Source organism: Coenobita brevimanus, chromosome 97 (assembly GCF_032717465.1).
Source record: "Coenobita brevimanus isolate Jiangsu-jjx chromosome 97, ASM3271746v2, whole genome shotgun sequence".
Lineage (NCBI taxonomy): Eukaryota > Metazoa > Arthropoda > Malacostraca > Decapoda > Coenobitidae > Coenobita > Coenobita brevimanus.
The window spans coordinates 794,910-808,682 of NC_137050.1; the positions used below are offsets into that span (position 1 = coordinate 794,910).

Here is a 13,773-nt window from a genome sequence, read left to right on the forward strand (position 1 = left end):
CATTACTACTACCACCACCTCCACTGCCATCACCATCTGCAGTTACGCACTCTAATATCTATTATTAACGCCACAGGAAAATAAGTGCATATGAGGAAAATGAAAGCATATGTTTGACACCCACTGTTAATTGTATTTTTTATTGTGATGGAAAGAATGTTAGTACAGCGATTTGTGCAGTTTCTAAGCAGGTGTACAAAAAGAATCTGTGCAAATTCCAAACATGCTGAGGCTATTTGTTAGAGTAATTATGTACAGCAGACCTGGTTCTACTTAGAAATGATAACTACTAAGAAGAATGACAAGTTTCGATCTACTTTCCACTTAACAGCCTTCAAAATCCAGCAAGGATGTTATGGGTGTGAGTGTGGGCATACGTGTGAAAGTGGGTACGTAGAAGTGTAAGCATTGGTATGGGCGTTGGTGAAGTGTGTGCATGGGTGAGTCAGTGGAACTGCAGGTGTGAGTGAGGTGTGGGACGTGGGCTTGCCAGTGGAGATGTGGCCATGGGTGAGGTGTGTGCACAGGTGAATCAGTGGAGTTGTGGGTGTGAGTGAGGTATGTGTTGGTGTGAGGTGTGGGCGTGGCCGAGGTTAAGTCACTAATCTACCCCTTGGCATAGGGAGGGCTGCTTTTAGTTTCTAGGTAGTACACTCCATTGGCACTGAAACAAACAAAAACATGCATTAGAGATACCTTCAATCACTTCTTACTATCCTTCAACTTTTGTCTCCATTCCCCTACACTCATCTGCTTCCCTCTACATTAGTCTACTTACCTCTACATTCCTCTAATCCCCTCACAACTCTTCCACTACTCTCTACATTCCTCTAGTCCCTTCTACAGTCCTTCACATTCCTCTACTCTCTTCCACATACCTCTTATTTTCTTTCAACATTCTTCTGCTTCCCTCTACATTCTTCTACTCCCCTCAACAGTCTTACTCCCCTCCACACTGCTCTTTTTCCCTCTACATTCCGGTGCTTCCTTGTTCAATTTTCTATTCCATTCTGCATTCTACTCTACTCTATATTCTTGTACTCCCCTCTACATTCTTGTTCTTCCTTCAACACTCCTCTGATCCTATGCACATCATTTGCTTCCCTTCACATCTGTTTACTTCCCTCTATATTCCTCTATTCCCGTCCATATCCCCTACCTCACCTCAAGCCTCACCTTGCCCCAGCTGTATTATAAGGGACATGAATGTAACATCGACTACTGGGGTCACATTCAAGTGGAACATTAAGACAATAAAAATTATTTGTCTATCTAATCAACTCTCATCAAAGCTACAGATAATGATCCTAAATCTTCATCATCTCACCTTGAAGCTACATTGAAGCCCATCTGAACGCAGCCAGAGCCACTGCAGGTGGAGCAGGTATCGGCAATCACGCCATTCAAGCTACACCCCTGCGAGGAGAATCCAGGCGACCCATTGATGCTCTCGATCCAGAACTCGGTTGATCTTCCGTGGCTGCATCCACCTATGGGTCACAACAAGAATAAAGACACTGGCTGTAGATCATATGGGTTTGACGTAGTTCAGTGGTGTCACAGTTGACGTACTCTTTTTAACAGAGCATAACAGAAAAGTGTCATCTCCCCATATTGGATGCTGAAGGAGTGCAGGTACGTAATATTGTCTTATTCTGGCACTGAACTAGAACATATAGGATGCAAAAAGACGAAAATCTCCGCTAAGTTAAAGTAATTGAAACATGACCATGAAGAAGAAAGGAAGGCTAATAACTGAGGTGAGATCTCCACTAGTCAACCCTGTCAGTGACTGACCAACACTTGAGAAGCTCAATCTGGCTAAAGCCAGGGGGAAATCACCGCCACAAAGTGAAAGAGTAAATGTGATGAAACTGATGAACACATGTCTAATCTTCGACAATTGTCTTCAGGATGCTGCACTGGGATGTGTGTGTTTCAACTCCCTTCAATACTATTAATCATAATCTTACTGCCATCAAAATATTACTGCCATCAAAATATTACTGCCATCAAAATATTACTGCCATCAAAATATTACATTCAGATTAGGGGAGAGGTCTTGTAGTGGAAAGATTATTGAAGACTGAATTTAACCTTTCCAGTCTGGTAAGTCTCTGAAGCTGAGTAGGATTGTCTGATGGGCGTAGGACTGCAACATTGTAGGCATTATCGTCCTGAAGTGATTAAATAACCATCTGGCAAGGTGGTAGTTATACCTTGTGCAAATTATGTTCATCTCATCAGCATGCGTAAATACAATGAAAACTAGGTAGGCGTAGGCATTAACTCCAGTATTATGACGTCTAGCTCAGTTTATTCTTGCTAGCATGAGTCGAGTTTACTGCGTTTAGGAGACTTTTTCGAACTGGAGGGGTTAGATACAGCCTTCAGTACTTCCTTATATACAAGAGTCCATATCAGAAATGAATAGTCTCCTGGATGCTGTAAGAATAAAATCAAATTGGTAAAAATGGAGATCGTACCCGTGAGAAGGTCAGTCATGTCCTCGCCGTTCCAGACACAGCCGGGTTGGTGGGCACCGCCGTTGGGGTAGAAGTCTGCATCAGCCACACGTTCGAAGAATCCAACGCAGCCCTGTGGTCGAGACGATAAGGGCATTAACGTTAGGGGCTCTGAGGTAGGTATGATCAGAGATAAAATTCCGCATGATATTTCACCCCTTCTGTTGCTCACTTTCCTTTGCTGGACAACACCTTTAATACCTCTCCCACATCTCACGTTCCTCTGCTGACTGACATTTCCGAGCTGGAAAAGGTTTGGTATGCTTCTAAACCCACACAGATGATTCTCTTTCATATAGTGCGTTGGGTAGGGCAGTGACGGACATGCTCTAAGTGTGAAGCAGATGCGGTGGAAGAATAAGAGAACTTTCGAAGCTGTCTGTGAATAGTCAATGATGGAAGGCTTAGTCGGTGGTGCTGGGGAATGTAGAGGAAAGCAGAGAAACGTTGAGGGAGGAAGAGACGCGCAGAAAGATGTAAATGAGAGTAGAGGAAATGCTGAGGAGAGATGAATGTAGGAGTGAAGGAGTGTGTTGGTATAGAGGTCACACAGGCACCAATGACTGAAAATTCTATGGTAAGGAGCACGTGTAAAGTTGCTGAAAGTTAGCACAGCAGTCAACGTTTTGAAGACATTGATATCGTTTATGTAACGAACACCCATAATCCAGTGACTCATTGATTCACTGAAAAATACAACGCTGGCGACGCAACAGTCAGTCATATTTAGTCAGAAAAGTTTTACCGGTAAATCATCATAATGAATTACAGGGAAATAGTAAGACAATATTAAAAATCAATCAAAACATGGACAGAGGTAATGATCTAGTGGTTTTAAAAGTCGCCTGTTGGGCGAAAGGCCCATCGACATGTTATGAGGAAAAAAAAAAATACCATCACATCACTCGTGAATAAGTTAGCCCTTATTATTCGATATGAATCGTGGATATTACCGAAGCAGCAGCACGTGCAGGTAGGTGGGAGCAAGGCCAACAGAATATTTTGTTGGCCTTGAGCAGGAGGACTGCTGAGCCTTAGGAAATGGACTATCAAGACTGCATATAAAAAAAAAAATAATGGAGACGCTCACCTCACCCACATTACCGCCATTGGTGTGGATGGCCTGCACGAAGTCTGCATCGGAGGGGTCCAGGCGGCCGATTGCTCCGTTATTATAGAACTCGGGTCCGGCAGGGTCCAAGCCTGAGGGAATGAGGGTGGGGGGGATCAAGAAAAGGGACTAAATTTATACCTATCGCTTATATGAGGACAGAGTAGAAAGTCAATTTTTCCCTAGTTCCAGCCTTCCCCAGTTCTACCGCTGCGTGAAGTGGGGCAAGAGCTAAACGAAATTTATCCAGGCCTGGCTACGTTTACAGTGGGTCATGCTTGTTTTATATGGAAAGTTCTGTATTTGCTCTTACACAGCCGTACTACCTTGACTCTAAACTTAGATGGCGAAGTCTTTAGTACGTATGGATAAAAGTATAAAAAGCAGTGTTATTCACAAATACAGCTCGTTTTTTCAAAATTTGACCCCGGTTCCACTCACCAAACGGCTAATGAGCTACTTGGAGCCGTACTCATAACCTTTCCCAATATCTATCGCACATAATTATATCTGACTCTACTATGACTTCCTTGATTTTTTTTAAATCCTTTATAACTACGATGAAGGTAATCGACCGCAAATATGTTCGAGTACTCCACCCTTTGACCCAGACTGACCTATGATAGCACTATTACCCCTTCAAAAGCAACCAAACAAAAAAAGGTCTAAGTTACGACGGGGAATATATCGTAAATATGAGCAAGAATTCCACCAATGACGCAAGACTGACCAGTGATGCTCTTATTCTTCCGAATAAATAAATAAATAAATATGCTAAATGATAAGCTATGACGAGGAATTCTGAAAGTACTGAATAAGTTATGACGAGGAATGTATCACAATTATATTCCAGAATCCCACCCCATGCCCCGGACTGACCTGTGATCCGCTTGACGCTGAATCCGTTTACATTTTGTCCCGCGGCCCCTGAGACGTGAGCCCCGAGGGAGTGGCCAATAATTTGCAGCTTCGAGGTGTCCATGCCGCCACTACTCTTCAGGAATTCCAGGAACAAGGCCACCTGCTTACCGACCTGCATGTCAAAAAAGTAGATGCAAACAGTGTATTACTTCGATGTAAACAGGGTACTATACTGAAGCATGCGCACACACACGCACACACACACACACACACACACAAACACACACACAAAGAACAATCCCCACGCATAATCCATATGCACATTCGGCCACGCCAGATAAAGATACTCCATTAAAAATATAGAAAACCAGAGAGAGAGAATGATGCCGACCTGTATACTGAGCCAGAATTTCCCAGTCTCTGCTCCACCTCCTGCTAAGCCAACAATTGACCTTTGTGTTTAAGTTCTTTAATCCGGTGACGTATTTCCTTACTGCATTCATGTTACAGTTCTATCTGACTTAGATCTAAGGTGGTGAAGGGGTTAAAGTAGGCTATTTCTCACCCGTTTTCTGTCCAACTTTTTTACGCAGGCGTTAACCGATATTCTCAGTCCTTTTTGTATGCAACAGGTTAACTCTGCAACTATCTTCCTCTGCCTGTATATATACCTATGACCCCCTATCTTTAAAGCGTAATGTGTCTGAGTTACAAGGCGGGCAGTTTGATGGAGGAGGATTTGATTGTGGCCGTGTTCCATGATGCTCTCGAGCTGAAAGCATCGTCTGGTGCCGTCGATGATAATAATAAACAAATAATAATAATAATAATAATAATAAACTCTTATGGTCAACGGGATTCACCGTGGCAAAAGCCTCTACTTTCAAAACACGCATGAACTACTTACAATATATATATGCTGAATATAATCATTCCTCTTCTGTCTTTCTTTCCTTCATTCTTTCCTTTTTCTTCTGCCTATGGGTGACTTCACACTCCCTCTTCTGTCCTTCTTTCCTTCATTCTCTCTTCTTCTTTCTGTCTATGGATGACTCTACACTGAGTGACAAGCCAAATGGCTTCCCGTGCACAAGAAAACCATTTACTATGCTGGGTGGTAACCATATAACCAAATCATGAAGCCTGGTAGTTTAGTGGGTAATTAAGGTGCTCCAATCGGATTGATCCTGTGTAGGTTTATATTCAAGGGGTGGTTGGGGTTTATTGCTCGGATTGAACCTGTGTAGGTTTATATTCAAGGAGTGGTTGGGGTTTATTGTTCACGTAACACCACTCAGGGATGAGTGAGGCTGGTCACTCTCATCTTAAATGTCAGGACCAACTTGCCTAGCCCCGGGTTCCTACGCCTCATGGGGCGACATATGGTTGGATGATGGATGGATAGATGGATGAATAGATGCATGGAAGGTAACAAAAATGATATAATAATGATGTCCTGGGGGAGAGGGGATCAAATTACCACCACCATCATTACCACCAGTACCAACACCACCTATACTGGCAACACCAGCACCGGGACAACCACCACCACCATCACCACCATACTATCAATAACACTACCACCACCATCACCATCAATACCGATAAAACCACCACCAATACCAACAATACCAGTACCACCACCATCACACCATCATTGCCATCACCACCACCACCACCAACAACAACAACAGCAACCCACCTCAGGCACGTCGAGAACAGCAGCATGGTAGTTGATAACGGCAGCCAGCTCTTCCCAGTCTACAGCGATCACATTGTAGGTGCCGTGTTGCAGCAGCTCTGTGGGATTAAGAATAATTATAGTCCCTTCCCCTTCAACGGGCCCCGATTTTCGTCCTGTTGCACCTAACGATGTAGCGTTATTTTTTCTGACACTAAACTGCATGAAATAGGCTGCAAAAGGAAGAAAGTCTGGGCTAAGCTGAAAAAACTCAAAGAGATTAAAGCCTATCATCTCCATGAGGGTCTGTAAACCTGTGCACCCCTCCACCACCAACTCGACCCGGACTCACTCACTCATGCAGTAACTCTTCTTCTACGTCCTCCCTCACTCTTATAAACGCATCTTAACAGGGACCATAAGATCTGCATTATCTGTCACTCATCATTATCATCACCATCATCCTCCCTTCCTCCTCCTTACCAACTCTTCTTATTTTTTCTTCTCACTCTAAGTAACCCTTCGAGGGGCCGTAAGCTGTGTGTATGGTCTGTTAATAATCCTCCCCCTCCATCACTCTATCCATTTTCTTCCTAACTCTCTCAAACCCTTCTTTATTGGGACCGAAATATCTGTGATCTTTACTAACCTTTCCTCTTCCTCCCTCACTCTCAAAAACTTTTCTTCATGGGTCCCTAAAAATCTGTATGGTCTCTTACTAATCCTTCTGCTTCTTCCTCCTCACACTCTTCCTTTCTCATTCACAAATCCTTCCTCACATGGATCGTATGATATGCGTGTTCTCCCACTAATCCTTCTACTTCATCATCCATCACTCTGTCTTTTTCTCCCTAAATCTCACAAAGCCGTCTCAACAAGAACCGTAATACCTGTAATCTCTCACTAACCCTTCTTCGCTGCTACCGGCCACCCATCAAAGCCTGAGTTTCTCCAGCCGTGGATAAGTAAAATGGTGGGGTCTGAACCCTTGTAGTTCGAGTTGGCCAGCCCACTAGAGTCACCGATGAAGAGCTCTTGGTACTGACTGTCGCCCGAGTTACTCCTATTCAAGATAAAGAAGCGTTTAAGTCATCATTATCATCGTCATTGTTATTATTAACCAAATTATCATCACAATCGTAACACTAGAACATGGTGCTAGTAAAAAAAAAAAAAAAAAAAAAAAAAAAAAAAATAAGATATGTTCAGAGAATATTAAGCCACAATATTTTCCTATCCTGTCTCTAAGCTATAACACCTTAACACATACGGTGCTAGTCACTGAGAAAGTGTTATAGAGAAGAAGTAGAACCGTAGAACTATTTCATTCTGTCACCTGAGCTACAGGAAATATGTTAGAAGGTGCCGAAACCTCCGCAAATTTAAGATGGTGGAACTATAACTCACTTGGTCCAGAGGAGGAAGTGCATGGAATCGATGACAGCTCGAGTCCCAGGCTGCGGCTCGGGTGCGGCGGCTGCGGCACCCAACAACACAGCTGCGGGGAGAGAGATCGTATTGACCCCTTCAGTCCGATTATCCGTTCTTTTATTTTATTCTTGCTAAATTCCCACCAAGGGTGAGATAGACGGCTGAAGTGGAGAGATATATGTGAGAGAGGGGTGTTATTCAAAGGCTATATATATATATATATATATATATATATATATATATATATATATATATATATATATATATATATATATATATATATATATATATATATATATATAAAGGCGCCTGAATCATCAAACACGTTCGTTTTCAGATATCCATTTCCCTTGGATCCTTCAACGTCGTTTTTAGTTAATTCTCTCTCTCTCTCTCTCTCTCTCTCTAACTTAGGAGGGACTAGTCGAACTGATGGAGTGATGTACAGAATTAACTATAGTTATAACCCCTGTAGTACCAGACGCCTTTCCTAAATTTTAATGCAATCGTCTAAAACTTAATAGACTAAAAATATAGATTACATCCTTAAGTACGTGGAATTCATTCTTGTGGCATCCCCAGCTGTCAGAAATACAAAGCCGCCTTACTTATAAAAAAAAAAAAAAAAAAGTGTGTGTGTGTGTGTGTGTGTGTGTGTGTGTGGGGGGGGGAGGAAAGGTCCATCTCACCTAACACAAGCAAACCCTTCATCTTAACTCTCCCCTCGGCCAGCTACCCTCGGCGCGTTGTGGTGGAGTAAGTGACCTCCTGCAGTCACTCAGGTATTTAAGCTCATCAACGAGGAGAGCTGAAAAAGGGAGAAAAAATGTCAACAATGAGAGAATTCGGTGCCTGACATACTACGAAGGTTGCAGTTCACGTTTAGTCTGGTTTATACAATATTAGTTATACAAGCCACATAACCACTGATAGCTCTAAATGCTGTAGTCTTAAGAGAAAATGTACAGACGTTGATGTGGGAATTTTCAGTGAGCTTTAAGTGTTTAAGCTCCGAATCTTCCTGTCCTTCGGTTGTTATGCAGTCATTACAAAAGCCGCGCCCTATTCAAGTGGATACACCTGGGGATCTGTCCACCTGGTAGGTCACACGGCTCAGCTGAGAAAAGCTACCATATGGAAATACGCATGATCAGGCAGCTATAAAAAACGACAAAACAGAAACATGAACTGCGTGGTACAGTCTGAATCCTCTATGATGATGTCACGAAGATACAAGAATAAATATAAATGGAAAAGTGGCTGGTTACCATCGGCTCTCGGAGATACTGTCATACGAGGGATGTGTGGCTAAAAGCTTTGTAATTAACCGCACAATCATCACTCTCAGGCAGGGAACTCAGCCAAAAATACATCGAGTCAAGAATATAAGTTAAGATTCTCATACACTGCCTTAAAATAGACCTATCATCCGAGTGCCCGGTACATATATTCACTTACTAACCAGACCTTACCAATTCTCGACTCCACCTTACAAACAAATTATCTATAAACATAAAATGCTTCCTAACACATTGTGAGATGTTAGATACTATTCCATCGACTGCCAAGATACTGTAAAGGTAGGCCACACTTGCCATACGTATACCCTTCCATACATACCTCATCCATCCATTTCTTTTCTTCGCCATTTTCCATACCAGTGCGTCATTAGCTCACACATTCATTTACTATAAACGGTCCTCACTCTAGGCCCTTTACATCTCCTCTTACCCTCTGACTCACCCACAGTACTTTTTTCACTGTCCTATTCACATGCATTCTCTCTCTGATCAGTGGCGTTTCGCTGCCCTTCCCTCAGTTTACACTTTCTTCTCTCATATACCTCTCTTACTCAAAATATTTAGATATAACCTTCATTAGCCTCTGCACAAAAGCTGAAAAGAACAGTCCGACATTGGACAGAACAAAACAGAAATGACTTCATAATAATATATGGTTTAAGGTCAGTGGTAAGACATAACTTGTGAGTGATAACTGTTAGTCTCACACTCAGACGGTTAGTGGAGGAAGGAAGGAAGAAAAGGAAAAAAAGTAGGGAAAAAAAGAATGAAAGAGAAAAGGAAGGAGAGAAAAAGAAGACGAAAGAAGGCTTAGCTATATCCCAATCAGATGCAACGGGGAATGTCACGTTTAGCCAAATCTTAGTCTTTCCCTAGATCCTGATTTGCAACAGATGGGTGAAGAAAGCCAAGATGAGGAGGAGGGGAGGGGGAACAAATTGGTCTTAACAGTCGGATCGGCCTGGAAATCGAACTGCGGATCTTCCATTTGCGAACTGGATGCCCTAACCACTGCACCAAAGGGGCGTCCAATGTGGGAGAGGGATGGTGTTTGTGTTTGCCAGTTTTGTCGCCACGGACCGAAATGTGAAAGGCTGACTAGTGTGTATTTTTAGCTGTTGATGCAATGTGGTTTTGAGAAATAACACTGGAGGAGAAGGAAAACGGGCTGAAAGGAGAGGAAGTGGAATGAATTGGAAAGAGGAGGAGGAGGAGGAGGGGGAGGAGGAGGAGAAGGAGGAGGAAACAGGCTGAAACGTAGGCAGACAAAATAGAGATGAGAGAGAGAGAGAGAGAGAGAGAGACGAAACAGTGACATACAAGACGGAATGAAAAGAAGGGGGGGATATGAAACAGAAAGAAGGCGCAGAGGTGGAAAGGTTGTCAAATGATGTGTTGCAAGAGCAGGCGGAATATTTTAATGGCAGGAGAGAGAGAGAGAGAGAGAGATACAACAATAATATGGAGACGTATTCATAAAAGATCTTTGTCAAACTACACAGCACTTACTCACTGTCAGGAACGCAATTTTTTTGTCGTATTTTCAGGAATGTTACTGTATCGTATTTTCTCACTTTCATATTCACTCTGCCTTGGCTATAATGCTTAGTAGTCATATAAGTGAAGATAAAGGCGTAAATTAACATTTTTATAAATAACTTCGGCTCAAGAAGATCTATAATACGGCTCTTGGTGTTGTGGTGGTCCCCGACTTGCAAACATGGGGGTATGGGAAAAGCATCAGTTCTCTGTCTATCTATATCTACCTTTCTCTTTATGGGGGTATGGGAAAAGCATCAGTTCTCTGTCTATCTATATCTACCTTTCTCTTTATCTATCTATCTATTACCTGACGCAGCATCCCGTGAGTGGGCGGTCTCAAGAAAAGGACTTCCGAGTAGCCATCTTTAAGGATAATAACAGAATAGGTGTTAGAGAGGCTTATGAAGTTCACAACGCGATAATGCTGACAGAAAAATAACATTATATGACAGCATATACGTTATATACTATATATATATATATATATATATATATATATATATATATATATATATATATATATATATATACAAAGCTTTTTTTTCGGGAACTATTCTAATCACCTTACAGGGAATATTCGACAAATCAAAGCGTCTCTTGCTTTGCCGAAGGTCGGGGTTGAGGGAATAAATGAGTGTTTATCAGGGGACATATGGTAGTTTGGTTACCCAAGGTTATGGCTGCTGAAGCACGCTATTATTTCTACTGTTTTCTCCAGTAAACCTGACTATCCACAAACATGCGATGATATTTGCCAAAAGAATTTCACATTTTTGCCGAAGTTATGGCTGCTAAAGAGAAAGTACGCTATTCTTTCTACAAATTTAATCAGTAAACCTGGCTATCCACAAAAATATGAAGATTCTAGCCATAAGACCTTCACCTCTCTGACCATAATTCATGCACCGTAACTAGGAGGAAATTTTTGAGCTATGGCAATATATTTTCCGTAACTTAATGGCAGAATGAGACAATACACCCTTCCCTTACTATTTCTTCACGAACAGCATCATATTCTAGTGTTAATCTGTTGTTACAGCTTTGAAGTCGAGATGGAGACATTGTAATTTTTCGCCTAGTTAAAGTGATATTCAGCTTAATGATTTTCTTCAGGTTGAGGAAGTTCTGTTTTGCTGAAGGAAGTGTTGAAAGCTGTGTAGGTATTTCGTCTTCCCAGTTCTAAAAGTCGCTCCTAAGTAGAATAACAACGGCTGGAGATAGCAAGGACAAAGTTGAAAAGATGTCATCGAAGTGAAAAGGTTTATAGAGTCTATATATATATATATATATATATATATATATATATATATATATATATATATATATATATATATATATATACCTACGCTGCTTCCCCCAAGGAAAGCCTTTAAAGGAGAAACTTTAAACTAGAGGGCTTAGGTATAGTCTTTATAAATCATATCACAACTGTAAATCATTTTGAGCTTCTATAAAATCGTCTGAAGTAGTACGGAAAATAAAAGGATGTCACTGGAGTGAAGACTAACTCGTCACATCGTACAACCTAGCTGGCCACGACGCAAGGTGTTGTGTGTTGTCCTTACTGATATGATAACTGATTCGACCTTGCAAGGTCACTTGCTGCGCTGAGGTATTCACCGACGAACATTCCATCAATGTGAGAACCTTACCTAATTGATCGCTTGCAGAGAACCACTATGTATCATGAAAATCGATAAGGCAAAGATACAACGCGCGCGCGCGCACACACACGCACACACGCGCACACGCACACAAACACACACACACACGAACAAAAAGAATTCGAAAGCAACAGACCAAAAGGAAATATAACGAATACTCGTACAAACCGAGATAAGAGATCTGGTGACAGAGGAATACAAAGGTAAGCAAACATCAACAAACGTAATCTGTTTTTTCTATGAGCGGAAGATAAGGATGGTGAAGCAAGGAGACTGGATAAGGATGGTGACACAAGAGAAGCAGATAAGGATGGCGAAGCAAGACTGGATATGTCTGGTGAAGCAAGACGACTAGATAACGATGGTGGAGCAAGAGGACCAGAGGACCAGTTTATGGATCTGAATTTCATAAAATCACACTTTACTGATCTACCAGACGACCCGCCGACATGTCGTAAAAATACCCCCACTAATACCAATAAATCAGTCCTGTATGAGACAGCCCTAGCATGTATTCAATATGGACGGTGGGTGATAGCGCCGAAGTGGTGATATGTGGAAGTGTGCGGTATGTACGAGGACTACTGGGCTTTGAAAGCAGGCTGTGAAACCTATGTCCAAAGTTGGACAAAAAAAAAAATACGGCTGGTAAAGCAAGAGGACTAGAAAAGGATGGTGAAGCATGAAGACTAGATAAGGACGGAGAAGCAAAATGACCATATAAAAGGATGGTGAATCAAGAAGACCAGATATGGATGGTGAAGCAAGAAGGCTTGATAAGGATGGTGAAGCAAGAAGACCAGATAGGGCTGGTGAAGAAAGAAGGCTCCAAAGCGTATTTTTCGGCGAGAAGAAAACATTCCGTATCTTTTCAGAGATTTCCCCGAGAAGTGACCTTGACAGTGAGGACAGCGGGTGTGTCGCTTCCCATGACGGGGAGGTCAGGCCAGATAAGAACTGTGGGATGCCCCTGATAAGTCACCACGAATTGTAAAGTAGTGGACAAAAGTTCGCTGGCTTGACCTCTTCTGCTTCTCACTTTCCTCTGCTAGCTATTACTCCTTAGCTGAGAGAGACTAGGCATGATTCTCTGCCCATAAATGAATCTCTTTGATATGATGCATCAGGGAGGAAAGTGACGGAATGTCCTCGTGTGAAGAAGACAGTGTGGAAGGGTATGCCAACTTTTGTCCCCGATTGTAGGCTGGGATACCCAAACGAAACCAAAACATTTGCACGGTCGATTATACAAGGAGGACAAGTCTATATAATGGACGGTTACCTGGATGGGGGCTGAGGCGTTGAGAGGTTTGGGTTACTTGTAGAGGAGGGATCAAGAGCGCGTTCTTGATAGCCCCCCTACCTGTGTTCTACCTCTGCACTCCTATTCCTACATCTACCATTCTGCACGTTCCCCTGGCTTGTGTACAGCAGCAGGAGCGATGATGTCCCACGTCCTTCTCTACGGTAATGCATATCCTATTCAGAACCACTTAAATCTAATTTTATTCAGATTACAGACAGACGATTTCATTCAGCTATATAGGAAAGTCACTGAGCCTAATTTAGTATATCCCACCCTGACTATTATTATTATTATTATTAGGTTACTGACACTATGTGATTTTATTTAGCTACAAGAAACCTCACTGGCCAT

At 42.2% G+C, this 13,773-nt stretch overlaps 1 protein-coding gene across 1 annotated transcript; it reads right to left on the reverse strand.

The window, feature by feature from the left end:
* Nucleotides 1-606: 606 nt before the first annotated feature.
* On the reverse strand, nucleotides 607-13,773 carry LOC145413758 (pancreatic triacylglycerol lipase-like). Its single transcript, XM_080283415.1, has 10 exons — nucleotides 13,767-13,773; nucleotides 8,346-8,417; nucleotides 7,586-7,676; nucleotides 7,087-7,241; nucleotides 6,200-6,297; nucleotides 4,516-4,669; nucleotides 3,616-3,728; nucleotides 2,487-2,598; nucleotides 1,328-1,490; nucleotides 607-664 (listed from the first exon to the last, which is right to left on the reverse strand). The coding sequence occupies exons 1-10, from the start codon at nucleotides 13,771-13,773 to the stop codon at nucleotides 607-609; spliced, it is 1,023 nt and encodes a 340-aa protein (XP_080139541.1).

Coding starts and splice junctions, on each gene's coding strand:
- LOC145413758 (XM_080283415.1), bottom strand. Junction 6,298..7,086: donor GCCGGTAGCAGCGAAGAAGG/GTTAGTGAGAGA, acceptor TTAATCCCACAG/AGCTGCTGCAACACGGCACC. Junction 1,491..2,486: donor CATGACTGACCTTCTCACGG/GTACGATCTCCA, acceptor TGTGACCCATAG/GTGGATGCAGCCACGGAAGA.